The sequence below is a fragment of the Hetaerina americana genome, unplaced genomic scaffold (assembly GCF_022747635.1).
Source record: "Hetaerina americana unplaced genomic scaffold, ioHetAmer1.1.p SCAF_2, whole genome shotgun sequence".
In the NCBI taxonomy this organism is placed as follows: domain Eukaryota; kingdom Metazoa; phylum Arthropoda; class Insecta; order Odonata; family Calopterygidae; genus Hetaerina; species Hetaerina americana.
Genome location: NW_027286763.1, coordinates 12,543,854 through 12,560,612, shown reverse-complemented (window position 1 = coordinate 12,560,612; position 16,759 = coordinate 12,543,854). Strand labels below are relative to the sequence as shown.

Genomic DNA, 16,759 nt, shown 5'->3' with positions numbered 1-16,759 from the left:
TTGTTCATGCATTCTTTCTTGGAAAATAAAAAACAAGTGAAAAGGTGATAATAAAAAAATATGATGTCAGGGTTCATATCTGTCTAGATTTTAAACATTTAAATAAAACCACTTCTAAACTGAAGACCACAATATCCGCTCTGAAGGATACCATAGTCAAACTATTCAACAAATAATTATTTACTGTGACACTTATTGATGAATTGATCAATCAATCAATCAGGATTAGTATTTTTTGTATCTTTTCTTGTTAATACACAAATATGACAACCCTAGAAACAAAATCAATATTATAAGGATGTTAGTGACCATGATGATACGAACATCATTCTGATATCAATGTGAAGGCATTATGAATTGGAGGGCTACATGCTTCTGAGTTTCACTGTTTGCATTGCCATCTGCTGCCAACAGTTTCACTAATGTTAGGCCAGCAGTAACATTGAAAAAACTATTGTCAGCCGATGGCAATACACGTGGTGAAACCTGGAAACATGCAGCCATCAACATATTGGTGACATGATAATTCAAGCATTTGACAACATTACAATATAGATTTCTTACTGAAGTGGTAACAAAATCACTATGATTCCTGCTTATTCAAATATCTATATAATGATATGCTTGCAATAATATTTTTTGCAGTAATAAAAAGTATGGCATACATTCATAATTTTTATTTTTACTTGGAACATTTTCAAAATAATAAAAATTAGGAAATATATTCCATTCTCTCACTACTCACCCATTTTGATGCATAAATTTAGAAATTATTTTGCAATGGGATTCTAAAGAGATCTTACTAGTGACTTCTGACTGCACTTTTGCAACCCCATCATTGGGAGCTGTAGCTTTTTCAGATTATCCTTTGATGCTAATCAAGGACTGGAAATACTTCTTTAGGTCAAAAAAAGAAATGTGTGGAGAGTGCCATTTCTAGACTCAGAAGGACATTCCCAAACTGTAGCTCACCCAATCCAGAAGAGGACGGCCACCACGATGTCCGGACAGTGGCACACCTCGTCCCCACAGATGGTCGTGATCACGTACCAGAGGAAGAAGGGGAGCCAGCAGAGGATGAAGACACCCATGATGATGCCGAGAGTGCGTGCCGCCTTGTGCTCCCTTTTCATCTTTGATGCGATGGCACGGTCCTTGGTGGGCGTGGGGTGGTGGTGATGGTGGTGTGCCGGAGGTGGGTGCAGACGGGATGACTTGCTGGGCGTGGAGGGGGGCGGGGGCGAGGGGGACGAGGTGGGGGGCGTGGAGGGTGGCTCCACCTGTGATGAGGAGTGCGAGGGCGAGGGGGCGACTACTGGGGGGGATGGTCGGGAGTAGTGGGGTGGAGGGGGTGGTGCTAGGTGGTGCTGTGAGAGCGCCGTCTGCTGCTCTTCTGATTGGGGGGGCGTGCCGGGAGCCTGTGGGGGTGGAGGGGTCTCTGCCAGAACCTCATGCAGCGTCAGGGCCTTTGAGGATCCACCGCTGACCCCCACCTGAAGCAAAACCAGCTGTGGGGGAGGGGATTCAGTGCACAATGTGGGAAATATAACTAAATATAACTCTGAACAACTGCAAATGGACAGCACTTTCTCCCTCTCTCACTGATACTAGGAGAGAGAGAGAGAGAGAGAGCAGGGGCTTGAGTGCCAATTTATATAACGGTTTTAACTGAATTAGTCAAGCCATTGAAAATTAATTAGCTTTCAAAATGCCTCATCTTAATAAATATATTTAAAACTTTTCCCTTACTTATTCCTATTTTGTGTCATACCTATGAAAAATAAACTCACCTAGTAAAATGATGTTAGCCCCTTTAATTGAAAATTCAGCTTTATTCCAGAAGATGTACCTAGAAATTATTATGTTTCCAAGTCCATATGTACATACTTCCAGACTTAAATGTTGATTTTGATTCTTTATATTCTTTCTATTTAATTTAAAAACCCCGAACTCAGTTATCAATATATTGGTTAAGATAAGCGACCACTAATGGAGAGAGGTTGCATGGGAAGCTTTGACTCAAGAAAAAGTCAATGCTGAGCCAATTTTTCAATCTTTATTTTTTCCTGGGTCATTCTTTTTCACACAACCGGTCTCATTACTGGTGATTGACCACCTTGACCAAAATATTAATAGATGAACTTTAATGTTCATGTTGACTTTTAGTCAAGAAACTTCCTTCAATCTCATTCATAAACAAATAGCACAGATATGGTATTATATTGACACCCAAATCTTATTTACTAAATTCATTAATATCCTGCAGTAATTTAAGCAACTTAATTTTTATCATTGACTTTAGGAAAAATTACATGATTTTTGCAATTATTTTGTTGAGCGAAGAAACAAAGAAAAATGTCCACTTTTGGCAAAAAAAAACAATTCTTTCTTAACAAGACAGTAAACAGGTACACAGCTATGCAGTTTTGATGGCGTAAGTTATAGTATTAAAGATATTACTAAAGCCACAATATCCACCAGATTTGGCCCCCAGTGACTTGAAAAAATAAATGGCTCAGTGGAAAATGATTCCGATTGAACGAGGAGGTCATCATCAATAAATGTACTTATGTTGAGGACCTTCCAAAATTCTACTTATTGGACAGCCTAAAAAAGTTGAAGAAATACTGAGAAAAGTACATTGTGTGAGATTATGTCGAAAAATAAAAAAATCTACCCAAAATAATATGCTTTTCTATTTTTTCCTTAGGACTTATTGAGTGGTCCATGTAAGGAAGAGAGATAAGACAGAATGTGATCTAGCCTAAGAACAGTGGAACCTTGCTTAATGAGCACACCTCATAATGAGTAATTCCCTCAATGAGAGAAAAATATTTTCAAAAATTGGACAGCTTTGCAAGCAATTTTATGCAAAATAATTGATAAGGATAGGGGAAAATCCTAGATTGATTGTGCACCTGCTGCTCCAGTCTGTGTTTAGCACTCATGTTTATTGACATTAACACACCTCTCTAGAAGGCTGTTCAAAAGGTTTGTGAAGGATTAACAAACCTATAGTGCAAATATATTAGAAATTTAAACTTCATCATATGTTTACCAGCAATACATATACAAAAATAATGGTTTGGTCCAGATTTATGAAAATAATATCCAAATATTGATGAAGATTAATGATAATCAAAGAACTTCTTTGACTTTGGCTTGGTTATATAATGTCTCTTTAAATGCAATCATTGGTAAATGTAAGAACTAAAGTAGCATGGAGATTACTGACAAATCCAAATTTATAAATATATAAGTATGCCTATCAGTGAATGTGAATGTTGCAACCATAATAACATTGTCTGTCAGTTATTGGGCTGTTAAACAGACAATTTTGAACTAAACTATTAGTCATAAAACTGAGTTTTGAGTTTAACTGGAGTTTAAACTTGCCCTTCAGTTTAATGAGACATTATAAAACCAGGGCTTTGTCTACCATAAGCCACTCTCAGCTCAACACAATAATAACATAGTAATGACAGAGTTTTTTAACATTAAAATCACTACATACACCACAGTGGTTTAAGTGATTATTTGTGTTTTTCTTTGCCATTACCCATAAAATTCATTCCATAAAAAATATCATGTTAATGTCAGATGCAGTATATTCATATGTTTTTCGGCTGTTAAAAGTAGTTTCCCCTATAAAATAATCATTTTTCATTATTTTCAACGGAAATATATTTATTCTTCAATGATTTAATAATGGTCATTTAAAACAAATCTCAGTCTTTTATAAAATTCCCTAATTTTCTCAGTGTTCATGGCCACAAAGTCACTCTACCATACATCAATTATTTGGATAAATATACAAGTTTGGGAAACAATTTTATAAAAAGAAAAAAAATATTAAAGAGTTGAATCAAAATATCTTCATTCAATACCTGCCCTAGCATCAGGAATTGACATACACATATATCTATATGCTGCAAATCCAAAAGCAATATGAATTTTGTGGATTTAATATTCAGAGCAATCCCCCTAAAGTTGAAGACAAGCTGTAAGCATAGAAAGGATGCGACAATTCACCTCTCCATTTGGTTCGATGATCCTGGGGTCGCAGGCCCTGTGGCCATTGTTGGCTCCATTGACTCTGTTTCCAGTCCTGACCCTGGAACTTGAGTCCTCAGCACCACTGGCGTGGTCCTCTTCATCTTCATGGAGAGCATTGCTGAGCAGCATGGCATTTCCAAATCGGGAGTGCAGTTGCTTCTCCTGACGGTTGGCCTCGAGAAAAATGGCTAGGTACGTGAACACCATAATGGTGCAAGGGATCCAGAATGAGATGGAGGAGGAGAGGAGGGCATACACCTGGTTCACCTGCAATGGGAATATAACATGTGTATCATGGACTGCACAACAGCACTTTATGCTCAAAATGCAGGCAAAAAGTTAATTAATGCCTCGAAGTGCTAAAAATACACAAGTGGAAAACTTATTTAAAGATGAGTCAACTGGGACAGTTTGTGGAGTCACTAAAACACTCTCTTTTTGTGATTATAATCTCTGTTTGCTGAATACTGAGAATTTTATTATAAGGGGATTATCTGAGCTTGATGGTAAGATCATATTTACAGAACCAAATTGGGTGAATCACTTGTTACTACTCAAAGTTATTGCATTAAGATTGAGCTTCATGGCTAAGGGAGTCACTATGCTATTTCCTCTTCTCTCATACAGGTATCTTACATGTATATTATTGAAATAAAGGTTAATGGCCACATCTCAGTTTAGTGTCTTCATAGTGATACTGCCCTTCTTTGAAAATATTATCTACATCTATATTAATCTTCAATGAATATTGCATAAATAATATTTTGCAATTCTTAATGGCCAACAGAGAGAAATTAAACATTCGATTAAAGCCAAATTAAAAAAAATAAATTACCCGGGAACAAGTTTTTAGCAAATATAGTATATTCAGCCCTATATTGGTACACGGCTCCTTAGCTAGCTTTTTACTTCGTATAAGACTTGGGTACTTATATCTTCTTCTAAAATATTTGTATCACCACAATATTGAGAAAAAAGAAAACCCAATTATAGGAATATGAACACAAAGAAAGGCAGTAAATGCAAATTAGGAGCACAATTGCATTACAACATACATTTTATGCATTTTCCAAAAAATATGAACAAATATTTATAAAGAAAATTTTCGCAACTCTTTAAATGGCCATCAATTAGCCCAGAGTTATATCATTAACCTTGAGCTGTTGTAGCACTTCATTAAATTTTTCTATAACCAGCTGATTTTACTGACTCTTAAGTATAACAGTTACCTCTCTCAATTTCTTACTTTTTATTGGATTCATAAAATATGCATGTATTCAATGCAAAAACATAGATAAAATGTAAAATACAGCTTAGGACATATTTTTGTCCTCTGCTGTACATAACAATTACTCCAAGGATGATTATATACCATGATTCCATATTTTTTCAAATGTATAGAGCAGTCAGTATTTCATCAAATGTATAGTTGTTGCAGGGTCATTTACAAGGGATGTGTGACCACATCTAAATCCAGCTCCCCACTTTTTAGCAGTTGACATTGAAGGAGCAGAGTCACTGCAAACTTTTGTCAACTTCGGATGAATTTCCTTAGGGGTTAATCCATCCAAAACGAAGAATTTTAAGGCCGCACAAAATTCAAGTTTTTTTCACTTGAACAAAAAACATGTATGACATCTATTGTATCTACATGTAAACAAACTACTGGGGAGAACAAGTTGAAACTTGTCTCACGAACTAATGACATGTGCACCCAGGCAAGAATCATAAATGTTTGCTGATTGGAACGCCATCTCTGTGTCAAGCTGAGAACTTTTCACTTTGCCCTCATGCATTCAAACAGAATTCATCTTTAGTTACAGTGCGGTGGTCAGTGGTGGTACTTTTGCCTCAAGCAAGCAATTAAACATCTACATGGTATGAAACTCAATGAAACTGTTAAACAGAGGTTCAAATATGCTACTCAAAATTGGAAAATTAATATTCAATAAGGCATTCAAATGTATGTGTATCAATTCATAATAGTACCAATCACTTAGGATGCTTAATGGCAGCTAGTTATAGATATGTACCAGTACTCTTGAAGAATGTAAAATAAGCCAAAATTTATCTTCATTAAAAATTTGTAAAAACTACGAGGGTCATCCGGAAAGTAGTACCCGTTCGTTCCGCATGAAGTGCTGACGACGCGAGTAGCCGCTGGACGAGGTCAGATAGCTTCAGTGGCTTGTCTGCCTTCTCTGAGCCAAGTTGCGTGACGCTAGCATTGCCTGTGTTGTTTCTGTGATTGTTTACAATGTTTAAAAAAATTGAGAACGCCGCCAGTTGTGAAGTGAGGGCAGTGATTAAATTCCTCAATGCAAGAAACGTTCGCCCATGTGATATTCATCGCCAATTAAAGGAGGTGTATGGAGACAATGTAATGGACGAGTCGTCTGTTCGGCGGTGGTGTCGCAACTTCAACATGGGGAGGGGGAACACACACGACGATGAGCGTTCGGGGAGACCGTCTGTCATTACAGACCAACTGGTGAGCTCAGTTGACGAATTCGTGAGGAACGATCGGCGCGTCACAATTGATGACATCTGTGAGCATTTTCCCAATGTTTCTCGAACAATTGTTCATGAAATTGTTAAACACCATCTGCATTATGCAAAAATTTGTGCAAGATGGGTCCCTCGCGTATCTCAATGAGCTGGCGGCGAAGGACTATGCAGCAGGAATACAGAAACTTGTCACACGTTATGACAAATGCCTTAATTTGCTTGGAGATTATGTTGAGAAGTAGTTTAAAGTATCCTCTTTCAAATAAAATTTTTTATGTTTGTTAATATTTACTTTTGTGTCTTTATTTCACGAACGGGTACTACTTTCCGGATGACCCTCGTATTTACTTTCTTGCTTGAGGCATATCAATTCAAATGAAACGTACAATATTTGTGTTTGACATGACATGGCAGCCAAGGATATAACTCCTCTGATTGCTGCTAATAAACTAATGCTACTACTAAAAATAAACCTAAAATAAAATAAAAAACAGTAGAAACAAGTCATCTAACATAATAAATTAAGAAAATTGCTGGAAATTAATCAGATTAAGGGACTGATATAGAATAAAGGCTCAAAGCTACCTTGGGTGAGTATCACCTGGACAGATACTAATAATATAATATTGATGCACGTCCTAATCCAACAACAACAACATGTGGGCACAAAGATTCATTTCTTTCTTAGTTCACTGATACCATTGAGATTTAAATAGTGATTTCTACATTGATTGGTCTTTAAATCTTACTATGGCCTGAAATGGAAATTTTCCTGCAGTCTATGGGCATGGTGCATCATATCTATGGACTTTATTATTCACGGGATAAAAAACTGCACTACGTATTAAAGTTCTCCCCAGACATCTAAAGTTCTCCCCATCTTTACATCTTTACTTAAAGTATCGGGTATTAGCTCTCTATGTAAGTACTTCCTTACCTAATTCAATTTTTATGTTCCTACTAGGCAAGCATTCCTTGTATGTTTCTAGTTGTAGTGCATGGGAGGGGCAGATACAATTTAATTTTTGAAATCCTCTTTTTTGATAAATTACGTGCATTTTTGACAACCTCAATAGTACAGCTAGGAAAAACTTACCTATTACAAGCCTATCACTGTTCCTTTAATTTTATATACATCAATGTCAATCAATGAAAAATCACTCAAATCACATAGACTCAACAAGGTCACTTAAGGTTGTCTGAATAACATGAACAGCATTCAAAGACTAAGACTCCAGCAATACTAGTGAAAATGAATTTGACCTCTTATCTCTCCTGTTCGATTCGGCACTGATTGACTCCTGCCCATCTACTGGAGCTAGGATTCATGGAAACAGTTTGACAGGAAATCCAATCAAGTAGGACTAGGAATTAATTATAATTCCCTTGGCAAACACACCTTGAACTCGCAGATGTCGGGGTGGAGCAGGCGGTAAGCCAAGTGCTCCTGTGTGGTGTACCAGCCAAGGAAGATGGGCACGAAGGAGATGACGGCCGGGGACACCCACACGTTGACCAACATGACGGCCACCACCCTCTTGGTCATGTTGATGGGGTACTTGAGGGGTCGAACGATGGCATAGTAGCGGTCCACTGAGATGCAGCACAGGTGGAGGATGGAGGCCGTTGAGAAGTAGACATCCAGTGAGTTCCACATGTCACACATGACAGGGCCAAACAGCCAACGACCCGTGATCTGAAGGGGAAATAACAGTTCATTAAGTCCGAATTATTTTTATTAATCTTCTTTTCTTTATTGCATAACCAATTCTGAATGTTTCGTTCAAATATTTATTTACACAAATATGTTAGCATTAAAATTTGAGCTCAAATCTCATATAAATACACAAAAATAATCCTATCTAATTACCAGAAAATATAAAGGACATCAAGGAGTGAAAACCATATTATTTTAACGAGTTATAAGATGAAATTTAAAATGTTTTTTATCATTCATTTAAAACCAGAATTTATCAAATTACTTGAGCTGTCTTTGGAAAATGTAGGAACAGCTGTTCCTACATTTTCCAAGTATGTACTTTTCTATCTTCATTCAGTCTAGGCTTTGTGTTCTAGTCTTCTTTAAGTAGCGGATGTTAGCATTAACACACAATGTGCACTTAAGTGAAAAAATGAATTTGCGCCTCTTTTCCTGCTCGAGTTATATTTAAAAGTTCAGGAATTGCCGTAAGAATTTCCAAATGCAAAAATGACCTTAAGTTAAAATTTTCACAGTCATTATGGCGCTATTTGGAACAAATTAAGGAAAATTCTTTACATTTATCTTCTTATCATTTGGGCCAAGGTTCTTCATGAACATCATTATCTAAATATTATTCATGTAATGACAATAGGTCGCTCATGACTTTTATGCTGATGATAACATGCATTGTTCCCTCAAGTGCATAAATATTTAAAAATAATGAAATGTGATTCAACATGCTCAAAAGAATAGTGGTCATGACAATTTCATACGGCGAAGAGAACATTTTAAGAGAAAATTGATTTTTAAAATTTTACATTCTAATTATAGCTAATTAAAATTGAGTTGAGCCATTCCTGAGGAAATGAAAGATAACCTTAATGGCCCCATTGTTGTAAAAGAGGGTAGAAGAAAGAACATTTAGGTAGCTACCTGCACACTGGCATTGAAAGTCATGGCCACCATAGCCACCAGCATGTCTGCAAATGCCAGGGACACCACAAAGTAGTTTGTGATGACCCTAAGCTTTCGGTGGCGCATAACACTGACGATGACGAGGAGGTTGCCACACAGGGCAGCCACTATTATGAATCCCATGATGCAGGCCTTGAGAACGGTTGTCAAGACATCGGTCCACTCAGCTTCACTGACAGATGATGCTGTTCCCAGCACCTCCTCCACCGTCTCATTGGTGACCTCTGCCCCTGTAGATCCATTGCCAGCAGCAAGGGCGGTGGACAGCAGGGTGGCCTAGAGAGGGGAGGAGAGGGCCCCATGGCCAGTTTATTCATTTCACTGAGTAATTCCCGCTAAGGTATAATGTCGTATTGTTGAATGCACTTGTAAATGATAATCTAGCTATAATTCATTAATAAAAAATGAATTTGTTTATTAAGTAAAATAAAATTCAATCATGGTGAACTAAATATCAATTACAATGGGACTAGGAACTCTGATAAATTATATATTCTTTTTGAGAATTAGTTTTGAGTGATTGTGGATAGTCTTGCCTTACCTCTATGCCTAGCACTACCCTTCCCAATATTCTATCCGCTACTTGTGCTGCCTAAGACAATTACAGGTTTCTAAGAATTAGCCTACATCCCCAGTCACTCCTGTCTTCTGCAATACACTCATTAACTCACTTGATTCACTCTGTCAAACATCTCATCAAAATCAAGGAATTAAACTAATACATCCCGGTTCTTTTCTATGTTCTGTTTTATCAATGACCTGATTACTGCTATGACATCATCTACTCCTCTGAACCGAAACTAATTAGCTCATGAAAAATCATTTGCCCTTCTATCTTTAATTTTATTTGTCAGTACATAAGTCCTAAGTATCACTTTATCTGATTGTGAAATCAAACTTATTGTTCTATGGTCATCACATATGACTGTAAATCCCTTTTTTGGAATGGGGATTGACAGATGAAGCTTTCCTAGGAAGTTCTTCCCTCATTATTATTTGATAAGGTAAGATTTGGATGAACAAGGAATGAACCTTGCTCTGAATAAAGCCTAACTAACTCTTTCTTTTACATTTTCCTAAATCTATGAGTAGTTCTGTTAGAATGTTCTCTATCCCCATAACCTTGTTCAACTTAATGCCCTGCCCACCTCACAATCAAGTACACCTGGCCTAAGCTATCTCCATTTATATCATAATCCCTTTATTGAATTGCTGGCCTAATACCCTTATAATATAGATTCTCTATGCAATCTTTTCATCTCTCTTGAATCTTGCTTGGTTAAATTAATACTTTCCCCTCTATCTATAATAGTGTGCAAGGCATTTACCTGCTCACTTCTTACTTATTTCTGAGTTGTAGTAGTTTTATGGGAGGCGACCAAAAGCTTAAGTCATTTGTGCCATTAGGGATGGATGGGAAAGGATGAACGGTGGAGGGAAACCTGGTGTCGTCATTAGCCTACTCTTTGTGAAAGGCACCTAGGGGTCCACAGTTTAGCGTCCCATCTGACAGATGGCACACTCACTCCAAGTGCTCTCCACAAAGCAACTCAAGTAGGGATCTGGATATCACTGAAAAATATCTGCCGCCTCCAGGATTCAAACCCAGGCCCTCTCGGTGGGTAGTCTGTGCATTAGCCACTACACCATCCAGATCTTCTGAGTTGTTTCCACCTTTCTTCCATTGTGCTCAACCCTTTATCCCTACTATGAAATTTTCAATTTTCTCATACTTACCCTTTCAGTCATGGAGATTATATTTATCTCTTCTACCTTATCCGTTTATCCTCTTAAATCTTACATCAAATTCCATTAGCACTATACCATGATATGAATCAATATATATTTATAGAGTATTGGAAACTAAAAACTTGAGATACCTACTGTGAACCACTATGCAGTCTCTTCAGGAAAATCTGTATCTATACATGAGGTTTGAAAAACATTTTATATTAGCTCTTTTCAATGTATGATAAGTGTGGATGCACAAGACACAATTTGTAAAACTCATTCCTAGTAAATATTTGTATTTTAAATATTATTTCGCATTTTTCAGTACCTTTGAGGTATAATTGGTAGTTTTGTATCCGAAATACAGCCAGGAAAGTATTTTGTAACCAAAGTAGAATTTATAAGCGTTTCTTTTCAACTCTGGCCAAGGTTATGTACTTGTGGATTCATATAAGAGCCTCGTTAGGCTTTCATTTACACATTACTTAAATTGTTTTTGTCTCAATGTGATTTAATAGCATTGCTGAATGAAACATTGTTTCATTTACATGGTAAAATTCTGGAGATTATAAAGGATATCCGGGATTAAGGGGCGAGGGTTTCCTATTTCTCCCTTTTCATAAAAACCTTTGTCTCCGCCACAATGGGCCAAGAAGTTGAGACATCCCAGGGCTAAAGGGGGAGGAATTTCGTGGGGCGAGGGAGAGCGGGGGAGGCGAGGCCGGAGTGGTGCACCTTTCGGAGGGGTGGTCCGGACCCCCGGGAGAGACGAAGGACCGAAGGTCAGAGAGGGGCGGGCCCCTGGCCGTGGGAAGAGGGGTCAGAAGGTCGTTCGTGCGTGACGACGCCACCCCCACCTCACGTACGCACACACCATTCCTTAACCCGCAGTTGGTACGCCGAACCCTCTCCTTCGGGCGGGGAAGGGTTTAAGCTCCCACTCTGTTGTTCCGATTCAGTTTGTCTGCAGCTTCTGTAATTTGCCGAAACGAATAAATCTCAATGAAATGGAAAAGGGCCCTCCGCACGTCCGTTCCTCCTTCCCATAGCCAGCCAGGGTCTCTTTTTGACCTTCGGGCCTCGTCCCTCTCTCAGGGGTTCGCCGGACTGCTCGCGGGTGGGGCACCATTCGGACCTCCCGACCCCCAACCCCTCTCTGATGGTCTGACCATCTGATGAACCATTTGTATCCTGTTTTAATGCTTAATTTGTTTGCCAGTAATTTCGCACTGCCTCCTCATTTTGTTTTTTTTATTTATCTCTCAAATGATTAGATTATAAAGAAATTAAGGTTGAATTATATATTATCGAAAAGTATTACCAATGTTCTCAATATAGGAGGAAGATTTTACAGAGAGTGTTTCTCTCACAACTTATCACGTACAAATTCCAAGAAACAGCGCGAGATAACGCGATAGTTATTTTTAATGGAGGCATCCGCTAGATGTGTATTACAATTCAACAGTTCCATATCGTAAAAATCATTCCCTTTGACCGGGGTTTGAACCCTGATCCCTACGAGGTAAGGTCGAGTTTTTTTGACCAGTTAAGCTACCGAGCCGTTCTCTTACACTCCCGAGATTTTGGAGGTTTTTAAAGGAACGAGATGTTGTGACAAAATACCGTACATGCAATGTCACAGGCATTCGTAGTCAACGGGTCAAACAGTCCACGGGGTTAAAGCTAAATTTATTCACTAAGAGGATGTTTTATCTTTGACTAATCATCGAGGGATCCGGGTTCGAATCCCGGTAAAGGCGATTGATTTTTTACTCTCTGGAATTGTTGCATTGTTATTACGTACTGCTCACCGCACATTCAGATCGGTGCTCACCCCGGAAGCGGGTGATATGGAACGAGGTCACTGGGGAGAGCGAGGGCTCTCACAAACACGGCGTTGAGCGAGTGGGATCCCATGGAAGGGAAGCGAAGGAGGAGTTCGAAGGGCGGGACATTGAGAAGGGTGGGAGGGGGACTGGATGGGATGGGAGATCCCCACCTGCGTGCCAAGGAGGGAGGACATGGCATAGTCTCCCCAGTCCTCTTGGCCTCCTCCGCCAGGGGGGGGTGCGTCGTAGTCCCCCTCGTCCCCCCCCAGGCTTTGCCCTCCCGACAGGATCAGGGCCGGCGGCGAGCGGTGGTGGTGCATGGCTCCTTCCTCCCGGACGCCGTGGATTCCTCCGCTGGCGCGCAGGGGCCGGCCTCAGCGCGCAGCGCCCTCTGCCCTCGCAGCGGCGTCATGAGCGCACCACCGCTCAGCCTCCACCGCCGTGGTGCTCGTCTGCAACGAATTATCTCCCGTGAGCGCTTGGTCACGCACCCCGACAGACACTTATAACTAATCCACTCCACTCACATTATTTCTGCAAGAATCCGCATTTATTTCTTATTCTTTCGCATCTGAAAAAAACTCATTCAATATTTTGGAGTGAGGAATCTTTCAAATCTAACTTTGAAAGGATTTGAGGAAACAATTTGTTTTTTATTTGTATATTGAAAAATATACATCCAAAGTTGCCAAGTTTTTTGTGATGTATGTTTTTACATAATAGATTTTTACAGTTTTGAAGCAAATTTGTTTTTTTTGCCAACTTTTTTCCTCACTCATTGGTACCAGTGCCAAATCGGCGAGATTCAGGTGAAGAATTGAAGTGCCCACAATTATCATTTGTTCTCGGTATGATCAACTATCGAGGAGGATATCGATTACCAAGAACATCCCGGAAAGCGTTTGAGATATTTCAATATTGTATAAACTAAGATGGTAGTGTATGGTGTACCATAAACCTTAGCAGTAGCTTGCAGGGTGCTAAAAAATAAAATAATGTATAAATAGCACATTTTTACTCCTTCCATTGAACGAATTTTTTCAGTAAATTTGATTTTAAATTCGGATTATAATGTTCACTAAACTTTCGTGGGATATATCAGTTAAAATAAAATTACTGTCCGATGCCGTGCGTGGTAGTCGTCAGCTGGTGAGAGGGCGAACCGTTTGCATCGTGCTTCCACAGAATCCAATCCTCGATTCTTCCATGACCCATTTCCTAGAAATGGGATACCAGAAGCTTCCACCACTTTGAGACAAACCAGTGAACCAAATGATTTACATGTAACATACTAAGTTTCCAAAGTGGATATTTAGAAAAAAGTAGAAACTGCACAAGGGCTCTCTTCTCCGCACGAGATATAGCTAAATATAATTAATCGCTTCAAATTCTCTCCCAGCCCTGCCATCTTCCTCATCGCCATTTCCCCTTTCCTCCAGCCTCCCTTCATTACTGTACCACCAACCGACGCGATTTCATTCTGGTCACTGACCTCTCAGAACTTGAACTCGTTTTAACTTGAAAACCATAAGTTAACTCTAAAATGGTAAACTACATTTGTGGGCGATTAACTTAAAAAATCCAAGAAAAAGAGCAATTTTTTCATTTATAGTATTTGTTTGCAAATTAAAATTTACCATATGATTGGAAGAACGCAGCAATTCTGCACTTGTACAAAGAGAACTGATGAGCAATGGAATCGAAAAATATATGTAAAACAATACATCTTTTGAGTGTACTGGGGAGAGGGGTTCAGTGAAGTGATTTGCACAGTACAAAAAGTAATACTGAACAACATTTTGGAAGGCTAATATCATATGGTATCTGTTTTGGGATGCCCAAATCACTAGCTTGCACTTCACCAAGTAATCACAAATTTAGTAAGCGTTACAAAATGTGGCGCATAGTCCATCTACATCTACATAATACCCCGCAAGCCGCCGCAAGGGCGTGTGGCGGGGGGTGTTAGGTCACCAACCGTAAAAAAGAAAAATACCACATGCAAAAAAAAACAACACGGAAAATTACACCCACAGCAGCGCACACACTCATGCAAAAATCCCTTCATCCAATACTCATGCAAACACATAAACCGCAAAACAACTAAAAAACTGCACCCCATGATGCAGCACGAAAGACATCCTACAACACGGAAGCCAGGACACAACAAGCAAGAAATTGAAACATCACTACCACATGAAAATGCACCACGAAACACTCTACCCCCAAAGAGTCCCTAAATGGCAGGGAATGGGACCCAACGTTGCAGGTAGCAGGAATTTGCCCCCGCCGAGAGGGACGAGGGATTGAAAGGGAAACTTAAAAACAGATGAACAGAACATGAATGAAGTCATTCGGAAAGAATGGGTTATTATAGCAAAACACATAAGGTTAGTGGAAGAGCATGCATTTAAATACAACTAATTTTTTTTTTTAGACGCTGAGGGTGGCAAGTGGAATTTTTGCTATCTATAACCCTGCAGTTGCTATCCCGTATTGTCCGTGGGAAGAAGGAGTCCTTGAGTCGGCTAGTTCTGGCATCTATTTCCCGAATTTTATATGCATGATCCAAGCGACCAATGTATGTAGGAGTACGAATAATTTGCGAGACCTCGGTGCTGAAACATGCGGATCTAAATTTATTTAATAATTTCAATCTTGCATTGAATCGTCTCTCAGCCAATGATTCCCACCCCAAATCCATGAGCATTTCGGTGACGCTTTGCGTTTTATCGTAGGAATTTTTTACAAAACGGGCTGCCCGGCGTTGAACCTTCTCAATTTCCCGAATGAGACCTTTTTCACTCGGATCCCACACGCTGCATGCGTATTCTAAATGAGGCCTTACAAGAGCGTGGTAACAACGTTCCTTGACCTTCGAGTCACTTTTGCCGACAATGCGTCTAATGAATCCCAATTTTTTATATGCTCGACCGCAGACTTTACGTATGTGAGTCCCCCAAGTTAAGTCTTTGGTGAATGTGACACCTAGGTATTTTACCGTATCAACTACTGCTAGGTCACCTCCAGCTAATTTGTAAGCAAATCCCGTTGATCTTTTAAAGAAATTTACCACTGAACATTTATTATAATTTAGAGTCAATCCCCAGTTAGAACACCATTTAGTAATGCAATCTAAATCCTGCTCTAGAATAAAACGATCCTCATCCCCAGATATCTCCCGATAGATCACTGTGTCATCCGCGAACATCCTAATTTTACTTTTCACTTCGCGGTTCAAATCGTTAACAAAAATCAAGAAAAGCAACGGCCCGATCACACTTCCCTGAGGTACCCCCGACGTGACTCGAACGCTGTCGGAACTAGCGCCATCAAGGACTACCCTCTGTTCCCGCTCTGAAAGAAAATCTTTAACCCAACTTATGGCTCCCTTGTTTATACCCGCGACCTTTAATTTATGAATGAGTTTACCGTGTGGGACCTTATCAAATGCCTTTTGAAAATCTAAGAAGATGGCATCCACTTGCCTACCTCTCTCACCCGATAAAAGTAAATCATGTGTAAATAATCCTAATTGGGTCTCGCAGGAGCGGGTTTTCCTGAATCCGTGTTGATTGTCACTTAAAAAGTTAATATTGTCAAGGTGTCTCATTATTGAACTGACAATTATGTGCTCTAAGATTTTGCAACAGATAGAAGTGAGAGATATAGGTCTGTAATTACTGGGATCCTCCCTGTCACCACCTTTAAAAATAGGCGTTATTTGCGCGGTTTTCCAAATCTTAGGTACTTTGCACTCTGTGAGGGATTTGTTAAATATAAATTCAAGGTACGGGGCAATGTTTGGAGCTAAATGCTTTATCACCCTAGCTGGCAAGTCCATTGCCATAATGGCGAATAAACAGGGTGTTTTCCAAAAGTAAAGCAATTATTTTTTTGAAGTAATTTATTGAAAATATTTGCAAAAACGCTTAAAATTCTTCAAAGTACTGTCCTT

General features: G+C 39.2%; 1 protein-coding gene across 1 annotated transcript in view; it reads right to left on the bottom strand.

The window, feature by feature from the left end:
* LOC139687423 (octopamine receptor beta-2R-like) overlaps window positions 1-16,759 on the bottom strand; it is a 192,207-nt gene that overhangs the window by 5,603 nt on the left and 169,845 nt on the right. Inside the window, exons 3-7 of the mRNA XM_071584553.1 lie at window positions 12,972-13,253; window positions 9,200-9,517; window positions 7,964-8,260; window positions 4,033-4,323; window positions 973-1,508 (exon numbers count right to left, since the gene is read on the bottom strand). Coding sequence (XP_071440654.1) covers window positions 973-1,508; window positions 4,033-4,323; window positions 7,964-8,260; window positions 9,200-9,517; window positions 12,972-13,121 — 1,592 coding nt within the window. The 5' untranslated portion in view covers window positions 13,122-13,253. The remainder of the gene's footprint in view (window positions 1-972; window positions 1,509-4,032; window positions 4,324-7,963; window positions 8,261-9,199; window positions 9,518-12,971; window positions 13,254-16,759) is intronic.